This window comes from Gopherus flavomarginatus, chromosome 4 (genome assembly GCF_025201925.1).
Source record: "Gopherus flavomarginatus isolate rGopFla2 chromosome 4, rGopFla2.mat.asm, whole genome shotgun sequence".
Classification (NCBI taxonomy): domain Eukaryota; kingdom Metazoa; phylum Chordata; order Testudines; family Testudinidae; genus Gopherus; species Gopherus flavomarginatus.
Genome location: NC_066620.1, coordinates 216,851,599 through 216,872,771, shown reverse-complemented (window position 1 = coordinate 216,872,771; position 21,173 = coordinate 216,851,599). Strand labels below are relative to the sequence as shown.

General features: G+C 50.0%; 1 protein-coding gene across 11 annotated transcripts in view; it reads right to left on the bottom strand.

Annotated features, from left to right (window-relative positions):
- Positions 1–21,173, bottom strand: part of AGBL5 (AGBL carboxypeptidase 5) — a 93,755-nt gene that overhangs the window by 14,663 nt on the left and 57,919 nt on the right. For 7 of the 11 annotated variants that reach the window (XM_050948732.1, XM_050948731.1, XM_050948735.1 and 4 more), the window contains one exon: positions 20,287–20,495. In XM_050948732.1, the coding sequence (XP_050804689.1) occupies positions 20,287–20,495 (209 nt within the window). Of the gene's footprint in view, positions 1–11,045; positions 15,505–15,533; positions 16,692–18,804; positions 19,469–20,286; positions 20,496–21,173 lie in introns of those variants that run through there. The other 4 variants (XR_007773776.1, XM_050948741.1, XM_050948739.1 and 1 more) reach the window with 4 other exon arrangements.

Sequence of the window (21,173 nt, the reverse complement as noted above, 5' to 3'; positions counted from 1 at the left end):
CTCTGCTGGAAATACCTTGCCTGATGCATTCCAAGACCGCATTAACTTTCTTCACAGCCATATCACATTAGTGGCTCATAGTTATCCTGTGATCAACCAATACTCCGAGGTCCTTCTCCTCCTCTGTTACTTCCAACTGATGCCTCCTCAGCTTATAACAATAGTTCTTGTTATTAATACCTAAATGCATGACCTTGCACTTTTCACTATTAAATTTCATCCTATTACTATTACTCTAGTTTACAAGGTCATCCAGATCTTCCTGTATGATATCCCGGTCCTTCTCTGTATTGGCAATACCTCCCAGCTTTGTGTCAGCCGCAAACTTTATTAGCACATTCCCACTTTTTGTGCCAAGGTCAGTCATAAAAAGATTAAATAAGATTGGTTCCAAAACTGATCCCTGAGGAACTCCATTTGTAACCTCCCTCCAGCCTGACAATTCACCTTTCATTATGACTCGTTGTAGTCTCCCCTTTAACCAGTTCCTTATCCACCTTTCAATTTTCATATTGATCCCCATCTTTTCCAATGTAGCTAATAATTCCCCATGTGGAACTGTATCAAATGCCTTACTGAAATTGAGGTAAATTAGATCCACTGCATTTCCTTTGTCTAAAAAAATCTGTTACCTTCTCAAAGAAGGAGATCAGGTTGGTTTGGCACAATCTACCTTTTGTAAAACCATGTTGTATTTTGTCCCAATTACCACTGACCTTAATGTCCTTGACTACTTTTTCCTTCAAAACATTTTCCAAGACTTTGCATACTACAGATGTCAAATTGACAGGCCTGTAGTTGTCCGGATCACATTTTTTCCCTTTCTTAAAGATAGGAACTATGTTAGCAATTCTCCAGTCGTACAGTACAACCCCTGAGTTTACAGATTCATTACAAATTCTTGCTAATGGGCTTGCAATTTCATGTGCCAGTTCCTTTAATACTCTTGGATGAAGATTATCTGGGCCCCCTGATTTCGTCCCATTAAGCTATTCGAGTTTGGCTTCTCAATCTTCATGTCAAACTGCAGCCTGACATTAGGCAGAGAGGATACGGCCAAGGAGTTTTGTCCCCATCTGAGGCTTGTAGGATTTCTTCCTCTTCTGTGGTGGAGAGAACATTTGGCAGCAGTGGTGGTGTTCCTGATAGTGTGGCTGTCTCTTTTGATTATAAGCCAAAGAGGAAGAGGGTGGAAAATATTTCCTGCGACACCTGAATACAGGCATAGGTGCTTTCCTTCTATAATGAGGCAGTAATCCCCGAGATCTGGTAATGGAGCATGTCTTTTCCAATAGCGCATCAGTTTTCACACTAAAATGTCCCACCCCTTCATAGGGCAGATCTTCTATTTAGATTTTGTTTTCCATCGGAAGAGAGGATGACCATAGTCATGCATGCCTAGGGAGAGCTACTGCTGATACTACAGACGTTGAGGTGGTATGGGAGATAGCAAATGCCTGATGGCAGCTTTAGCCTTGGCTTTTTTGTTGAGAGCTGCTGTTAACTTTTTCTGATCCCCTGGAAGAATCTTGCTGAAAACTGATATCTCCCACAAGTGAAAATACCTGTGGCCACAACCATAGGCAGCAGGTTTGTATAATTTTTGGTGGTGCCCAAAATGGTGATGCCTCCCCCACTCCCGCCCTGTAAGCTGATACATATATTTTATTAAATAGTTTAAACATGGACTGGAAGCCATAAGTATTTAAGTTTCTCTTTATTGCACAATATCACTATCAGAAAAATCCATTGTTGATTATTAGTGGTCCAACAAATCAAGAATTTGTTGCTGGGATAAAATGAATCTACAACGTGTCGGCGCCACAAGATTACAAGCGTCAACTAAAAGTGGAAAGTCAGAAGCAGCACTTGCTTGCTTCAATATACAGTATTATATTTTGTGGGAATGTTCTTAATGTTTTCTCTGAATATTGTGTGGGTGCCTCAGCTTCCCCTGCAAGGTGCCAACTGAAGGTGTTGGGGACAAAGATCACGTGGCCTCCCTGTCTGGAAGAGACACAAAGACCAGAGGAGGGAGTGTCAGTTTGGAGCTGGCTGCAGAAATGGGGAGAGGCCCAGAACTTGGGTCTGGGCTCCCCACCCCCCAAGATGGACCTGACTGAGGGGTCCTGTTTTCTGTACCTACAAGCTCTGTTCTAGACTGTGATCCCGCCGTGTAATAAACCTTCGGTTTTACTGGCTGGCTGAGAGTCACATCTGACTGCAGAGTTGGGGTGCAGGGACCTCTGGCTGCCCCAGGATCCCACCTGGGTGGACTCACTGTGGAAAGCGCATGGTGTGGAAGGGCATGCTGAATGCTCTGAGGTCAGACCCAGGAAGGTGTAAGCTTCTTGCCCTGGAGACAGTATGCTCAGAGAGAGGAGGCTCCCCCAGAGAGTCCTGACTGGCTTTGAAGGAGTGGTTCCAGAGCATCCCCTTCCACACCATGCGCTTCCTGGAAGTCCGCACAGGCACTAACACTCCCTCCTCTGGCCTTTGTCTCTTTTCCAAGCATTAGGAGGCCATATGATCTTTTTGTTCTGCAACACCTTCAGTTGGCACCTTGCAGGAGAGTGGCCCAGACCACCAGTTGCCCGGAGACAGGGTTTCGGCCATTCTCTGTGCAGACAGCATCACACTGGCCCTCTAGGGCTCTACAACAATCACACCCCCTTATGCCACCATCTAGATTGTTAAGAAATGCATAGGGGAAACTGAGGCACCCACACAGTGTTCAGAGAGAACATTAAGAACATTCCCACTTTGTAACACTTGTATACAACTAGTTATATACTTTAAAGGGTGTAAAATAATCAAGTATTGTGCCAAACACGATACTAGTTAGTAGGGGAAGCAAAAGTGGATGGGAACCTGGGAGGCAATGACCACGAGATGGTCGAGTTCAGGATCCTGACACAAGGAAGGAAGGAGAGCTACAGAATATGGACCCTGGACTTCAGAAAAGCAGACTTTGACTCCCTCAGGGAACTGATGGGCAGGATGCCCTGGGAGAATAACATGAGGGGGAAAGGAGTCCAGGAGAGCTGGCTGTATTTTAAAGAATCCTTATTGAGGTGGCAGGAAAAAAACATCAGATGTGTAGAAAGAATAGTAAATATGGCAGGCGACCAGCTTGGCTTAACAGTGAAATCCTTGCTGATCTTAAACACTAAAAAGAAGCTTACAGGAAGTGGAAGATTGGAAAAATGACCAGGGAGGAGTATAAAAATATTGCCCAGGCATGCAGGAGTGAAATCAGGAAGGCCAAATCACACTTGGAGTTGCAGCTAGCAAGAAGGGTTTCTTCAGGTATGTTAGCAACAAGAAGAAAGTCAAGGAAAGTGTGGGCCCCTTACTGAATGAGGGAGGCAACCTAGTGACAGAAGATGTGGAAAAAGCCAATGTACTCAATGATTTTTTGCCTCTGTCTCACAGACAAGGTCAGCTCCCAGACTGCTGCACTGGGCAGCACAGCATGGGGAGGAGGTGAGCAGCCCTCTGTGGAGAAAAAAGTGGTTCGGGACTATTTAGAAAAGCTGGACGAGCACAAGTCCATGGGGCTGGATGTGCTGCATCCGAGGGTGCTAAAGGAGTGGGTGGATGTGATTGCAGAGCCATTGGCCATTATCTTTGAAAACTCATGGCAATCGGGGGCGGTCCCGGATGACTGGAAAAAGGCTACAGTAGTGCCCATCTTTAAAAGAGGGAAGGAGGAGAACCTGGGGAACTACAGGCCAGTCAGCCTCACCTCAGTCCCTGGAAAAATCATGGAGCAGGTCCTCAAGGAATCAATTCTGAAACACTTAGAGGAGAGAAAAGTGATCAGGAACAGTCAGCATGGATTCACCAAGGGCACGTCATGCCTGGCTAACTTTATTGCGTTCTATGAGGAGATAACTGGCTCTGTGGATGAGGGGAAAGCAGTGGATGTGTCATTCCTTGACTTTAGCAAAGCTTTTGATATGGTCTCCCACAGTATTCTTGACGGCAAGTTAAAGAAGTATGGATTGGATGAATGGACTATAAAGGTGGATGGAAAGCTGGCTAGATCATCAGGCTCAACGGGCAGTGATCAACAGCTCCATGTCTAGTTGGCAGCCGGTTTCAAGCGGAGTGCCCCAAGGGTCAGTCCTGGGGCCAGTTTTGTTCAATATCTTCATTAATGATCTGGAGGATGGCGTGGACTGCACCCTCAGCAAATTTGCAGATGACACTAAACTGGGAGGAGTGGTAGATACGCTGGAGGGTAGGGATAGGATACAGAGGGACCTAGACAAATTAGAGGATTGGGCCAAAAGAAACCTGATGAGGTTCAACAAGGACAAGTGCAGAGTCCTGCACTTAGGATGGAAGAATCCCATACACTGTTACAGACTACGGGCCGAATGGCTAGGAAGCAGTTCTGCAGAAAAGGACCTAGGGGTTACAGTGGATGAGAAGCTGGATATGAGTCAACAGAGTGCCCTTGTTGCCAAGAAGGCTAACAGCATTTTGGGCTGTATAAGTAGGGGCATTGCCAGCAGATCGAGGGATGTGATCATTCCCCTCTATTCGACTTTGGTGAGGCCTCATCTGGAGAATTGTGTCCAGTTTTGGGCCTCACATTACAAGAAGGATGTGGAAAAATTGGAAAGAGTCCAGCGGAGGGCAACAAAAATGATTAGGGGGCTGGAGCACATGACTTATGAGGAGAGGCTGAGGGAACTAGGATTGTTTAGTCTGCAGAAGAGAAGAGTGAGGAGGGATTTGATAGCTGCTTTCAACTACCTGAAAGGGGGTTCCAAAGAGGATGGATCTAGACTGTTCTCAGTGGTAGCAGATGACAGAACAAGGAGTAATGGTCTCAAGTTGCAGTGGGGGAGGTTTAGGTTGGATATTAGGAAAAACTTCTTCACTAGGAGGGTGGTGAAGCACTGGAATGGGTTACCTAGGGAGGGGGTGGAATCTCCTTCCTTAGAGGTTTTTAAGGTCAGGCTTGACAAAACCGTGGCTGGGATGATTTAGTTGGGGATTGGTCCTGCTTTGAGCAGGGGGTTGGACTAGATGACCTCCTGAGGCCCCTTCCAACCCTGATATTCTATGATACTCTAAACTGACCACCAAATTTAAGTTGCATGTTTTTCCCCTCAGATGAGGACTCTAGGGTGGGGTTGGGGATGAGGGGTTAACAGTGCAGGAGGGTGCTCATGGCTGGGACTCAGGGTTGGGGTGCTGGCGGCACAGGCTCTGGGGTGGGGCAGAGCTGGGGATAAGGAACTTGGAATGCAGACAGGCTGCCACAGGGCTAGGGCCAGAGAGGACTCCCCCCACACCCCCACTGGCAGCAGCAAGCTCCAGGGGAGGGACCCTTCCTCTCCCCCCCCCCATCACTGCACATGCTCCTAGGGCCCCTTTCAGGTCCAGAAAGCCCACTCGCCTCCCCTATGGTGGGTACCGGGGGGGGAGGGGGGTTGCCATCACATGTGGCCTCCCCTGCTGCTGCCCCTCACCATAGTCTCACTGGCAATGGGGCTGCCCCTTGCCCAGCGTGGTGCAGGAGTGGGGACTACAGGGTGGTGGCTAGGGGGGCAGGGTGTCACAAAATTCACCCAAGCCCCAGCTGCTCAGGTCTAGGAAGCTCCCCTCCCCTGTGGTGTAGCCAGGTTCTAACATCAGGGGAAGTGAACACATAAAAAAAGGTGCCACCCGACATATCTAATTACTAATCAGGTAGCAGGGTTTACAATGCTATAACAAGAGATTATGCTATTCCATTATCCAGTCAGCTTGCACACTACTGTTTTGAATCAGTGATAATTCACAGAGAGAGAAAGAAGAAAGCTGAATTTAGAGAACAATTATTAACCAGATTCCTGGTTATCCACCAGCCACTGCTCCAGTCCATAGCACAAAGCACCATAAATCCAGTAGAATCAGGCCGAGACACTATTCACCTCAACTTGGCATCTGCTACACTCCCCCCAGCCCCTGCCCCCAGTCACCACTGTTCAGGAGATAGCTAAGTGCAAAGGTGGCATCGCTGAAGCATTTAGCAGGCAGCTGAACACTGGTCTAGAGCACAGCGCAGTCCGAGCACGGGGGCTGCAGCTACTCAGCAGTGAGACTGAGGAGAGAACTGGCACCTTAAAGCACCTTTCCCCCTCCCTCCTTCACAAGCTGCACTTAGCTCAGTTTCACAGCCCCGGGCGCAGCACTGGGGGGGGGGCAATAACCCAAAGTCGCTCCTTTGCCTTCTGGTCCTGCTGCTCCCTCAGCCCCCTCCGCTGGAGAGAGACCACGAGGAAAAAACATCCCCCCTCCCCTTTTCCTTCCTTCTCCACCGGCACCAGCTGGGCTTCAGAGCCCCCTTCCCTGCCGCGCGGCCGCCTTGCTCTGCACGGGGCTGCCTGGGACCAGCCGGGCTGCTGCTCCTCAGTCCCCGCTGCACTGCCGCCCCTTCCCCTCCCGGCAGCGCGCACCCCGGCTCAGGGAGCCGGGCAGCTGCGGGCGGGCGCCTCCTCACCCCCGGGGAGCCCGCTGCCTGCAGCCCAGGAGCCAGCCGGCGGCCACACCCAAAACCCGGCTGGCTCCTGGAAAGAGGTCGATTTTGGAAATGTGCTCAGAGGGGAGTGGCTGCTTCCCCCCACTAGGCTATGGGTGGGAGGAGGATGCTCCGGGGCGGGGAGTAGCGGTGGTGGCAGGGGCCGGTGCCTGCTCCAGGCAGGGCCAGGGGAGAAATCCAGTTCCAGATACTGGTGGAGCACAGTCCCCAGCCCTGAATATTCCTGGAGCTGGGGCACCTGGAGCCCATATAACCTGACGCCTATGGCCACAACTGCTTGATAATTGGCCACATACATGTTTAAAGAAGCCAAAAAACCACAATTATCTCTGTTGAAAATCCAGCTTATGACAAAGAGGGGGAAAAGGGGTAGAATGTTGAAGACCTGACCTGAACCTTTGAACGGCTGCTGTTACATTAAGAAACGAGAGGGAGGTGATGGGTGAAAACAGGAGAATCCTTCATATGTGACCTAACACAGTCTTGTCAGCCTGTTTTGAAACTGACTGACATGAAGACAGACTGGATTAGAGAGATTTTGCTGGTTGCCAAAGACCTTTTAACACAGGCAAGGAGACTTTCCTCCTTGCAGGAGAGTTCAAAACATCAAACAAACACTGGATAGGTGGTTTCTTCCAAAGCTACTAATGTAGGTACCAATGACATACGGAAGGGTAGGAGAAATGTCCTGGAAGCCAAATTTAGGCTGCTAGGGAAGAGACTGAAATCCAGGACCTCTATGGTGGCATTCTCAGAAATGCTCCCAGCTCCATGCGCAGGGCCAGGTAGGCAGGCAGAGCTTCAGAGTCTCAATGCATGGATGAGACAATGGTGTAGAGAGGAGGCGTTTACATTCATTAGGAACTGGGGAAACTTTTGGGATGGTTAAAAGCAGCAAAGAATCCTGTGGCACCTTATAGACTAACAGACGTTTTGGAGCATGAGCTTTCGTGGGTGAATACCCACTTCGTCAGATGCATGAAGTGGAAATTTCCAGGGGCAGGTATATATATATATCTGCAGGCAAGCTAGAGATAATGAGGTAGTTCAATCAGGGAGGATGAGGCCCTGTTCTAGCAGTTGAGGTGTGAAAACCAAGGGAGGAGAAACTGGTTTTGTAATTGGCAAGCCATTCACAGTCTTTGTTTAATCCTGAGCTGATGGTGTCAAATTTGCAGATGAACTGAAGCTCAGCAGTTTCTCTTTGAAGTCTGGTCCTGAAGTTGTTTTGCTGCAGGATGGCCACCTTAAGGTCTGCTATAGTGTGGCCAGGGAGGTTGAAGTGTTCTCCTACAGGTTTTTGTATATTGCCATTTCTAATATCTGATTTGTGTCCATTTATCCTATTTCGTAGCGACTGTCCAGTTTGGCCAATATACATAGCAGAGGGGCATTGCTGGCATATATTACATTGGTGGAGGTGCAGGTGAATGAACCGGTGATGGTGTGGCTGATCTGGTTAGGTCCTGTGATGGTGTCGCTGGCGTAGATATGTGGGCAGAGTTGGCATCGAGGTTTGTTGCATGGATTGGTTCCTGAGCTGGAGTTACTATGGTGCAGTGTGCAGTTGCTGGTGAGAATATGTTTCAGGTTGGCAGGCTGCCTGTGGGCAAGGACTGGCCTGCCACCCAAGGCCTGTGAAAGTGTGGGATCATTGTCCAGGATGGGTTGTAGATCCCTGATGATGCTTTGGAGAGGTTTTAGCTGGGGACTGTATGTGATGGCCAGTGGAGTCCTGTTGGTTTCTTTCTTGGGTTTGTCTTGCAGTAGGAGGCTTCTGGGTACACGTCTGGCTCTGTTGATCTGTTTCCTTATTTCCTCGTGCGGGTATTGTAGTTTTGAGAATGCTTGGTGGAGATTTTGTAGGTGTTGGTCTCTGTCTGAGGGGTTAGAGCAGATGCGGTTGTACCTCAGTGCTTGGCTGTAGACAATGGATCGTGTGATGTGCCCGGGATGGAAGCTGGAGGCATGAAGGTAGGCATAGCGGTCCGTAGGTTTTCGGTATAGGGTGGTGGTAATGTGACCATCACTTATTTGCACTGTGGTGTCTAGGAAATGGACCTCCTGTGTAGACTGGTCCAGGCTGAGGTTGATGGTGGGGTGGAAGCTGTTGAAATTGTGGTGGAATTTTTCCAGAGACTCCTTTTGGGATGGGGGGAGCCTATACAGGAGAGATGGGCTCCACCTAAACCAAAGTGGAACCAGACTGCTGGCATAAACATTAAAAAGGTTGTAGAGCAGTTTTTAAACTAGGAGATGGGGGAAAGCCGACTGCTGCAGAGGAGCATGTGGATCAGACAGAGACTTCTCTTAGAGGAGAGTCTGATGATAGAGAATCTCCAGGTTATTGTCAGGAGCAGAGGACGGAAGAGGATAAAGTAAGGGCCAGATCAGATGATAAACAGTCACATAAAAAAAAATCTGGCACATCAGAAAAGGGCAGACAAATAAACAGGGACAAGTTTTTAAAGTGCTTGTACACAAATGCTAGAAGTCTAAATAATAAGATGGGTGAACCAGAATGTCTTGTGATAAAGGAGGATATTGATGTAACAGGCATCACAGAAACCTGGTGGAGTGGCGACAATCAATGAGACACAATCATTCCAGGGTACAAAATATATAGGAAGGACAGAACAGGTCGTGCAGGGGGGGAAGTGGCACTATACGTGAAAGAAAATGTAGATTCAGATGAAGTAAAAATCTTAAGTGAATCCACATGTTCCATAGAATCTCTATGGACAGAAATTTCATGCTCTAATAAAAATATAACATTAGGGATCTATTATCGACCACCTGACCAGGACAGTAACAGTGATGATGAAATGCTAAGGGAAATTAGAGAGGTTATCAAAATTAAGAACCCAATAATAGTGGGGGATTTCAATTATCCCCATATTGACTGGGAACATTTCACTTCCGGACAAAAAGCAGAGATAAAATTTCTCAATACTTTAAATGATTGCTTCATGGAGCAGCTGGTACGGGAACCCGCAAAGGGAGAGGCAACTCTAGATTTAATCCTGAGTAGAGTGCAGGAGCTGGTCCAAGAGGTAACTATGGCAGGACCGCTTGGAAATAGTGACCATAATACAATAGCATTCAACATCCCTGTGGTGGGAAGAACATCTCAACAGCCCAACACTGTGGCATTTAATTTCAAAAGACGGAACTATACGAAAATGAGGGGGTTAGTTAAACAAAAGTTAAAAGGTACAGTGACAAAAGTGAAATCCCTGCAAGCTGCATGGGCCCTTTTAAAAGACACCATAATAGAGGCCCAACTTCAATGTATACCCCAAATTAAGAAACACAGTAAAAGAATTAAAAAAGAGCCACCGTGGCTTAACAACCATGTAAAAGAAGCAGTGAGAGACAAAAAGACTTCCTTTAGAAAGTGGAAGTCAAATCCTAGTGAGGCAAATAGAAAGGAGCATAAACACTGCCAACTTAAGTGCGAGAGTGTAATAAGAAAAGCCAAAGAGGAGTTTGAAGAACAGCTAGCCAAAAACTCCAAAGGTAATAACAAAATGTTTTTTAAGTATATCAGAAGCAGGAAGCCTGCTAAACAACCAGTGGGGCCCCTTTACGATCGAAATACAAAAGGAGCGCTTAAAGACGATAAAGTCATTGTGGAGAAACTAAATGGATTCTTTGCTTCAGTCTTCACAGCTGAGGATGTTAGGGAGATTCCCAAACTTGAGCTGGCTTTTATAGGTGACAAATCTGAGGAACTGTCACAGATTGAAGTGTCACTAGAGGAGGTGTTGGAATTAACTGATAAACTCAACATTAACAAGTCACCGGGACCAGATGGCATTCACCCAAGAGTTCTGAAACAACTCAAATGTGAAGTTGCGGAACTATTAACTAAGGTTTGTAACCTGTCCTTTAAATCGGCTTCTGTACCCAATGACTGGAAGTTAGCTAATGTAACGCCAATATTTAAAAAGGGGCTCTAGAGGTGATCCCGGCAATTACAGACCCGGAAGTCTAATGTCGGTACCGGGCAAATTAGTCGAAACAACAGTTAAGAATAAAATTGTCAGACACATAGAAAAACAAACTGTTGAGCAATAGTCAAGACGGTTTCTGTAAAGGGAAATCGTGTCTTACTAATCTATTAGAGTTCTTTGAAGAGGTCAACAAACATGTGGACAAAGGGGATCCAGTGGACATAGTGTACTTAGATTTCCAGAAAGCCTTTGACAAGGTCCCTCACCAAAGGCTCTTACGTAAATTAAACTGTCATGGGATAAAAGGGAATGTCCTTTCATGGATTGAGAACTGGTTAAAAGACAGGGAACAAAGGGTAGGAATTAATGGTAAATTCTCAGAATGGAGAGGGGTAACTAGTGGTGTTCCCCAAGGGTCAGTCCTAGGATCAATCCTATTCAATTTATTCATAAATGATCTGGAGAAAGAGGTAAACAGTGAGGTGGCAAAGTTTGCAGAGGATACTAAACTATTCAAGATAGTTAAGACCAAAGCAGATTGTGAAGAACTTCAAAAAGATCTCATAAAACTAAGTGATTGGGCAACAAAATGGCAAATGAAATTTAATGTGGATAAATGTAAAGTAATGCACATTGGAAAAAATAACCCCAACTATACATATAATAGGATGGGGGCTAATTTAGCTACAACAAGTCAGGAAAAAGATCTTGGTGTCATCGTGGATAGTTCTCTGAAGATGTCCACACAGTGCGCAGAGGCGGTCAAAAAAGCAAACAGGATATTAGGAATCATTAAAAAGGGGATAGAGAATAAGACTGAGAATATATTATTGCCCTTATATAAATCCATGGTACGCCCACATCTCAAATACTGTGTACAGATGGGGTCTTCCTCACCTCAAAAAAGATATACTGGCACTAGAAAAGGTTCAGAAAAGGGCAACTAAAATGATTAGAGGTTTGGAGAGGGTCCCATATGAGAGATTAAAGAGGCTATGCCTCTTCAGCTTGGAAAAGAGGAGACTAGGGGGGGATATGATAGAGGTATATAAAATCATGAGTGATGTTGAGAAAGTAGATAAGGAAAAGTTATTTACTTATTCTCATAATACAAGAACTACGGGTCACCAAATGAAATTAACAGGCAGCAGGTTTAAAACAAATAAAAGGAAGTTCTTCTTCACGCAGCGCAGTCAACTTGTGGAACTCCTTGCCTGAGAAGGTTGTGAAGGCTGGGACTACAACAGTGTTTAAAAGGGAACAGGATAAATTCATGGTGGTTAAGTCCATAAATGGCTATTAGCCAGGATGGGTAAAGAATGGTGTACCTAGCCTCTGTTCGTCAGAGGACGGAGATGGATAGCAGGAGAGAGATTACTTGATCATTGCCTGTTAGGTTCGCTCCCTCTGGGGCACCTGGCATTGGCCACTGTCGGTAGACAGATACTGGGCTGGATGGACCTTTGGTCTGACCCGGTACGGCCGTTCTTATGTTATTATGATTTTCAAGTTGATGCCGTCCTGTCCACAGGCCCATGGAACTGAATTGCGTCCTCAGAAGGAGATGCTGCTGCAGCTACACCGGCATTCTCATTTGGAAACGAACCATTTTCTAGTTCCATGACTTCTTGTTAGAAGTCACTCCAAGGAGATTTGTCCTGGCACCCTCCATCAGAGACAGTGTCTTGCATTAAGGCAGGGCAATGTTCCCTGGCTCTTGGATCTGGACACCTCAGTTCTGTAGGTTCAGCTGGAAGCTGTTCTGGAATCAAAGAATCAGGTTCTCTCGATTGCTATTAATAAACAGGTTGGCCAAGATGGCCAAGACATCAATGGTGGCATGGGCCAGTCTTGCCAAGTACCCAAATCTGGCATTACATTACTGGCTTGACACATAGCATGTCCAGGAATGTTCATCTGAGGAGGGAGACTGTTTCACCCTAGAAGATTGAGTCTTAGATGTGTCGGGGTGAGCTCAACATCTGTAGATTCAATCTTGCATCAGATACTAAAACAATAGGGAAAATAACTGAAGCAGAGATCTGAAATACAGAAAGTAGTGATATGGTCTTTCTTGATTAGCCAGGTGGAATGTAAGGCGGTGATACCAGAGACCCTGGAGAGCTCTCCCGCTCAATATCGTCTCGGTCTCTTATCAGGAGAACAATGTCATACGGCTGGACCTGGTATATAATGCAGGTCCAGATCAACATGCACTGTAACTATGATAATACGAGGGTGAGCTGCTATGATTTTATCTGATGGCCTCTTTTTTGGATCAGTTTCCTCTGAAAGATCCAGAGGTCTTAAGTCCTTAGGTCTTGCATCTGCATGCTGCGAACTGGCCAAAGAACCACCTGAGGTGTTTTAAATTTAGCCTCCTTTTCTTCAGAACTGATGGAGTTGGGTCCGGTAAATTGTCCCAATCCCTGGGGTCTCTCTCCAGTTCTGATGGAGACCAGAACAGTTCTGGAGCTGGATTGAGGCCTTGGCTAACAGAAGCTCTGTTGACTTGGAACTGGAGCTTGGTGCCATGGCCGAAGCTGTCATGACTGACACCTTCTTAGATCTGGAAGTGCCTGGAGCCGATTCAGGTCTCCTAGCCTTCCTTTCCACCCTTTGGAATTATCGGAGCCCAGAGGTTTGAATGACAAGGGCTCTTGTAACAGAAGAGTCAGAAGTCTGCTCTGTCTGCCAAGGAGTAAGTGTGCTGCAGCTAGCACTAGGTGCCAGAGAATGAGTCTCACCTAGGCATTTCAGGCACAACGCGTATCTCTTAAACCTGCTTCTTCATGCTGGGATCCACCAGGTCGGCGATGTAAGTATCCCTACTCAGTGCAAAACCCCTAATCTAAACGAGCTGTGATGGACCCAGGCCAGTTGGTTACAGCAGAATAGCAGAAGGCAGATATACTGGCCACTGGATTAACAGTTTTCTGTTCCCTGACTGACCAGAGCAGGGGCTGCTCCAGGCTAATGAGAACACCTGACTCTAATTAACCTGCAAAGAGTCAGGCGAGGCCATTCAGTTAATGTGACCACTTGACTCTAATTAAGGCCCTGCTGATACTATAAAAAGGGCTCACTTCAGTCAGACAGGGAAGAGCCAGGGAGCCAGAAGTGAGGAAGTGCGGCTGAAGGGCTGGTTACTGAAGACACCCTTAGACCATCATTAAAGGAGCCCTAAGGAAAGGGTGAAGAATGGAGCAGCAGGAGAGCTGTGGGGCAGTGGCCCAGGGAAATGTAGCAACTCTGGCAGTGAAAGGTTGGCTGCCAACAACTGCTACCATTAGGATCCCTGGGCCGGAACCCAGAGTAGAGGGCAGGCCCAGGTTCCTCCCAACCCACCACTACAGGAACATCTCCTGGGAAGGGAAGTCAGGCCCCTGAAAGGACAGGAGGCTGAACAGAGACTGTGGGAGTTCTCTTACCGACCTCCTTGCAGGCCTACGATGAAAAGGGCTCAGTAGACTGTAACCCTGGCCCTAGAAAGAGAAGGGCCACGTGGAGGGTCACAGTGAGCCACTGAGGCTAGCGTAAACCGCCTAGAAGCACAGGACCCACGGGAGCAAGGTCAGAGTTCTGCCACAGAGCCTAAAAACACAACAACAGGGCATTTGGGGTCTTTATTATGCTGTGTGGCCTTGTGGGGTTGCCTACTTCGCTCATTCACAGCATCAACGACCAAGGGGTTAGGTGCTGGAGGATGGCTGGCAGAAATTCAGAACCTTTATCAGGAACATGATCTGCCCTTTTACCAGTTGGAGGTTGGTGGCCAGGGTCTGCCAGATTGTTTTGGGAGGTTCAGGTAAAGCCTTGTTTACAGGCAAAGCTACTGGACTCAAAGTAGCAGTATAGAGGACGTCTCAAAGTTCACGGTGGGTCTCATGGACCTCCTCCAAGGGGATCTGGAGGGAGTTAGATCCTCTTCATAAGCTCCTGGGAACTGCTTAAAATAATCTGTGTATGCGGGGTGAGCAGGAGAGGTTAGTTTTTGGTGTAGCTTCCTCCAAAGGTGCAGAGGCTGATGTGGAGGGACAGGAGGAGTGGGTGATCACTCATTTGGAGGTCATCACCAATGTACCTGGACACTCTGGAGAATTGTGGCCGATAAGCACCCCCTTGAGTCCCAATACAGCAACTGAGGGAGGCCATAAGGAAAAAGTGGGGCATCCAGGGTTGATCATACCAGGAAGAATGTGGAGTGACAGCAGTCTGCCTGTGTCTTGGAGTCTCTCTCTCAGAAAAGATGTCAGGAGAGGTAGCTCTGGGCTGGGAACTAAGTGAATCTCACATGGAAACCAGAGTCAGAGGAGCTATCCTGCTCATAGTCCATGGGAGGAGCAGAAGGGCTGGTGTTAAGGCAGGTTGCTTGTCCTTTCTAGTGGGTACCTGGGAACAAGGTGGTGCTGGAGAATGAGTGCAGTGACAGACAACATTCTGGTACCAAGAGTCTCTGTGTACTCTTTAGTAGGAAGGAGGTGGGTTTATCTGAGACAAACAAGTCCCTGGAGAACCTGAAATGCATGCGGTACCAGTGAATTTGCACAGAAACCTGGCGAGGCTCTGCAGTGGGAAGTGGGGGTACCAAGGATGATGTTGGCATTGATGGCACCAGTTGATCAGTTTGCAACGTTGACTTGGGTACTGTAGACAACATGGAAGCAGGACCCGCCTTTGGTACCAATTTCTTTGATGCAGAGTCCTTAGAATCCCTTGCACCACGATCATGCCTGGGCAATACCAAATAATGCTGGGTACTGTAGGACTTAAAAGTACCTGAAATCTCTGTACCTGAAGAACTTGGCACCTCAGTGGTACCCTTTTGGGGCTGTGAGGTCTTTGGAAACGCAGGTCTCTGTGGTGACCTAGGCTTCTTGGCACCGGAGTTGTCTGTGACGGGATCTGGAACTCCTCTTCCTGGAAGTCATGGTGCTAACCCCCCCAAAGGTCTGGTGGGTGAGTGGGCTGCAGAGGTCAACAGGCACTGTCCTCATCGCAAGACCACTGTATGGGGCAGGAAGAGAGGGGATCAGGGCCCAGGTGTGAGGCAGGCAGAAGGCAGTGCTCCATCATGAGAAGATTAAACTTAATTTTCCTGTTTTTTCTAATCCTACTCTTAAATCCTCAAAAAAATCTCACACTTAGCTGGGACACGTGTCTCCTAAGTAGCAAATACAGAGAGTGAATCCCACCATCTGAGGCAATGTTTAAATCCAGGGCATTTAGCCATGAGGAGACAGATTCCTTTAAAGGCGGGAAAGGCCCCGATGGGGTGAGGGGGGACAAGAAGTCCCTCCCACCAACAAAAGTTACTAAAAACTACTCTAACAGTAAAACTTAAAAACACCAACTACAACCTGAAACAAGAAACGTTAAATGAGGAGCTGTTCCCGAAGGAAAAACTAGCTACAAAGTGGGCCCCTCAAGCTACTGTCTCAGGCTGAGGTGGCTGAGTACGAGGCCTGAGGATAGTGAGGGTGCAGGTGTGGACTGAAGGGCACTGCTGCCAAACGTCTCTGGTCAAAGGCGCCTGGGGGCACACTCAATGTGGAGCACCCCTAGGGATGTTACTAGAAGAACACTCATTGCACGGTGTAAATACACATACACGGGCAAAGCGGCCAAGGAAGGAGATTCGCATTGGAAACCAGTGGCTCTTGTGCCCAATCCCCCGTCCTTGGGCTTGGTATGCTGCCCAGTGAAGTTAAAAGCCCTTCAGGGCAGGGACCGCACGTACGCATCCACGCGGCACCCAGCTGGCTCTGGGGTGGTGTATAAACCAACCCTTGCTGCTATGGATGCAGCTCACTGTGTAGAATGAACCCATCACTTCTGGGTTTGCCAAGCACTGGCGCCCACACACAAGGCTGGCGCTGGGAAAGCCCTCTGAGCTCAGTGAATTTTTTGTCATTTCTCATTGTGGTAGGTGCTCTGTAGAACACAGAATCCTGCAGCCAAGAGCCTCCAAACGGGGCCTGTGGAGAAAGGCCAGGGGTCCAGCCAGGATCAGGTGGTTCCACTCTGTGGCCTCTGAGATGGCACTGGCTTTGACTGTAAGCGCACATGCGCCTGTTGCGGAAGGCATGGGGGGCTCCTCGGCACCATCTGCACATGGCAAAGGTGGTGGCTCAGCAATTCCCCTCAGAAGGTGTTCCAGGCCAAAGGCGGCAGGTGATAGGCTGAGGGGACACCTGTGGGAGGAGATCAACAGGGCATCGCAGATGTGCAAGGAAGGAAGACCACAGCAGAGTAAGAGATGGCGGTGGAGTGGCGCAGCATGGCACTGCACGGCATAGGAGCTTGAAAGGTGCTAGGCAGAACCTGGGGCTGGACTCCTGGCCCCAAGTGCCCGGGCATCATCAGGGCAAGAGTCCATATCCCAGGTGTCTCAATGCCGCCCTGCCAACGCCAGATCTAGCGCCAGGAGCAGCACAGACCCTGCCTGTGGGGGGTGTTGCTCATGGTGGTGATGGGGCTTCTGGGACGTTGTTTAAAAATTAACACCCCTTCTCCCCCCAATTTCACACAGGCTGAGAGAGCAGGTGAGGGATTCAGTGGTGCCACCACCAACCCCACATATGCCCAGGGGAGTGACCCCAGCACTCAAGCCGAGCTATTTGCTGATGAGGACCCTGGACCTGTCCAGGAGCCAGCCTGCCCCAAGCCAGGGAGAAGGGGACACAGCCCTTATCCAGGTTACCTCGGTCTCACCTGGCTGTTAGCAGAGCTGCCCTGTCACCAGCATGCCCCGAGCTCCCAGGGTCAGGGAGGGGAGGGACTGCTGTGTGTTCACAGCACAGCACAGGCTCTTCCTTACTAGCCACTAGCCCAAGTCCTTTCTTGGCTCTGGCAGCCTTGGTAGGGGCAAGTCCCGCTGGCTCAGGGCCAGCGAGGCAGCAGAGGTGGGCACTGGTGTCGCCAGCACTGGCTTGTCTAACACTGCACCCTGAGGTCCCACAGCAGGCAGCATGGCTGGACACAGCTCCCCAGTCTGTACCCGGGGCTAACCCTCCCTCCATTAGCATCAATGGCCGGGAAGCACTGGGAGGGGGGATTGCATGTTATCAAGTCGGAGCCGGAACTGCAGCCGGAGTACTCTGCTCCTCTGCGCTCGAGGACCAAGCCTCAGGCCAACTCCTGCACCAAACAGTGCACATCCCACTTGCTCCGGCCCCCTCCTCTGCCCACCTCACACAATGCAGACGGCTCTGTAAGCTCGGGAGGCAGAGATGTTACAGGCAGGGAAAGCAAGGCTCTGCCAGACAAACACAAAAGCAGAGCATTACCTCCCCGAGAGGCCAATACACGCAGGCGGAGAGCCGCAAGCCAGCACAGGACGCCCCGATTCCCGGGCTCAGAGCAGCATGCTCAATGCAGCCAGCCTTCAGACAGGTTTTGCTGTCGGTTCTATGCAAGGTGCTCTCCAGGGCACAGCAAGGGGAGCCTAGGGTCACAGAGCCCCAGAAGCATGACAGCACTGTCAGCATAGGGGAGGGGTGATGGTTACCGAGCCAGCAGGAGCACTCCTTTCCCAGTTTCTTCCGGAGTGTTTTCCTTCTCATCAGCCCACCACAAACTGACCCTGCTTCCAGATGCCAAGAGTGGCTGGACACTACAGAAGTGTGAGGACAACTGGCCTGCTTGAAAGGGGAGTAAGAAAGACGGGGCCTACGTTGTTCAGGCCCCAACCTGCAAAGGAGCCTGGGTGCCCCACTCATCCCCACTGATGCAGGCTGGGACTTGTAGTACTTTCAAGCCCTAGTTCTAGACCAAAGACCAGCAGTCATGAGTCTCCTGGCCCCACTTACCTCCACAGCAAGCTCGGGGCAATTGTCCACTATTGCTCTAGCACTGTGGAGCGCTAGTGTAGGAAGGCCTCCGGCGTCCCCGCTCCTGGGGGCACTACACCTGCAGCAAGCCCGGTCTCACTCCCATTCCCAACCCTGCAGTCACTGGTAAAGTTGGGAGGGCTTCCCGTGAACTGTCAGTGCAGCCGCAGCCCCAGCGAACCATGCAGGCAGCAATCCGGCCACCCCACACTACTCTTGAGGCCTAGGATGTGCACAAAGCAGAAGCAGGGAACGGATTCTTAGGGTATTACCTAAGCTTCACCACTAAGACTGGCTCCCCCAGAACCCCAGTCTCTTACTCATCTGGCCTCGGGGATGTCCCAGGACAGTTCCCAGCCCGCACAGGACCCGGTTTCACTCTAGCCACGCAGCCTCAGGCCAGCGGCAGACAAAACAAGCAAAGCTGAAGAAACAGACATTACAACATGCCCATGGAGACACAAGCCTTTTATTTGTTCCCCATGGGGTTCCCATGGAGGCTGCCAAAGCTGGAAAGCAGATACACAGGGTGAAGCTACATGTGAAACGAAGGCAGTGCACAGGAAGCCAAGCCAGTGGGGAATTCAGCAATCTCTTCTAGGAGAACAGCATCTGGTGCCACGATCCTTTACCCAAACTGTGGAGTCCCATGGACAATGCCTGGCCCTTGAGAACACTGCAGCCCCAGCAGGACATGGCAAGCGTCGACATCCTGGGGCTTTGGGACATACTTCAGGGCAGAGATTCCAATCCAAGCCCAGCACTAGGCTGCTAGCCACTGGGACCAGCCCAGAGCAGCAGGCCCACCTAGTGGAGCTGGCTGGGGAATTACAGCATACAGGCTGATCATGTCCTGAATGTCCTTGGCCAGCCAGCAGCTGCACCCCACTGGGGTTTCCTAGTGGTCTCCAGTCCGTGGCCAGGCAAGCAGCCTGCCACTGGCTCTAAACCCATCTCAAGTGTGTGTAGCAGAGGAGACAAAGCCAGAGAAGTAAGTGCTGCGCACAGCGAGGGCTTTGCCTGGGGGGATAGTCACCTCCGAGCGCGCTTTCTTTCCATGTCAGGGCACCATAGGACCAGGATGTGGTCCAGAGAGGTTCTAGGTAGCCAGTGGCCAGAATCACCCAAGCCAGGCAGGTCTGTGGAAGGGCCTTGTTAGTTTAGGTCAGTAAACCAGTCTGAGCACCTGCATAGGCTATTGCTTGGGCTGACCCCCTGGTTACATATCATAGCTCTGCCATCCACCCTGCATACTGGAAACACTGCAACTCCTACTGCGTCTCAGCACTTAGCTGGGGAACGAAGAAGGCACTTGTATTATGGCCCGAGCGCTCCTTGGACATGGGAATGCTTGTGGGAGTAGCAATGGCTGGGGAATGGAGCTGGAACTCCCGCTGCCAGCTTCTCTAGAAGCTGCAGTCTTGAGCTGACTTCCCATCATAGCAATCCAGTTAAAACATGGCCTCCTTTGCGTGGCTTTGGGTCCTGCTCTAGGATTTACCAGGCTGTGGGATCTGGACAATACAATAACTGCCACAGAAAGGCTCCATGTAGCTGGGTAGCTAGCCCAGCACTGCAGCAGCCACAGATCCCTAGGGCTTCAGGAGCAGCAGCTGACCTAGCTGTGTCCAGCCATCAGCTGCAGGAGAGGATGGCAGGAGCCAGAGGGCAGCCCATGCTCCCAAACGGGAGCTGACTGAAGGTAGGGGAAGCTGCGGGAAGCATTGCAGCTGGGCTCTGGAGTCTCAAGGCTTCGTACTGCACTTGGCCACCCAGAGCATTGCTCAAGACACAGGAGGCAGCACCTCACACGCAGTTACTGCTCCACGGCAAACCACTTTTATTAAGTTCAAGCAAAGCACAGGCTGGCACAGGGCTTTCCTTCAGGGGCACCGCCTGACACAGCAGCTCCACATGTGCTGAATGAAAGCTAGGAGGGGCTCCCTGCCCAGCTTACCTCTCACTGGTGCCAGGACCCTCGGGCTGCCTTTCTGAGGGCTCTGACTCCCGCCTGCAGGGCCACCAGCCCTGTTACAGCTGAAGGTGAAGCTGAGTGAGGCTTTGATCTGGGGCGAGTTCTGCTGGCTGCTGCTGCTCCCATTGGTACCATGGCTGCAGGTCCTGGCCCGGGAGAGGGCATTCTCGGAGCTCAAGGCGGGCAGCCCGCTGGAAGGGACAGGGAAAATGGCAGTGAGAGTTTGGCTCCCAGCTGGCTCCTGAGCCCTCACCCACACCCCTCGGCTGCGCTAGCCGCTCAATCTGCTCTCCCATGACTGGCAGCATGAGAAGGGCCAAGCTAGAGGCTGCTGCCTGCTGAAACGCCATTCTCTCCTGGTGTCCCGAGTTCAGGCCTCTTCTCCAAACGGCCTGCACGTACTTCTCGGCAAACGCCAGCTCCTCTTCAAAAGGGGGACAGCAAGCACTGGCCCCTCTGAAGCTCCGAGTCTACTGAAGTGCAGAGCTCAAAGTACCCATGCCATTGGTGCTGTGCACATCCTGGGGCTCCTGGCAGCTCCTAGGGGCAGTGGACTCATCTTCTTTCCTGTTTCTAAAACGCTGTGCACATTTCTAGTGCTATGAGCTGGGCTGGGCACCCCACGATCTCACAGATCTGCCAGTGGGCGGGGCAGGGCGCTTGACCGCCAGGAAGCCGCTCTCCCCCTGGAGCAGTGTGCTACGTCCCAGCCCAGCCGCTGCCAGAGTTTTACAGGGGTAGGCTCCAGAAGTGTAGTGCTGCTGGGATTCGGCCACCACAATTTGGGAAGGCAGTGAAGAAAGATGCAGGAATGAATGGTCTCACTCGCCCCCTGGAGCTTGGCTCTGACGCTGAGGGAAGGGCCCCAC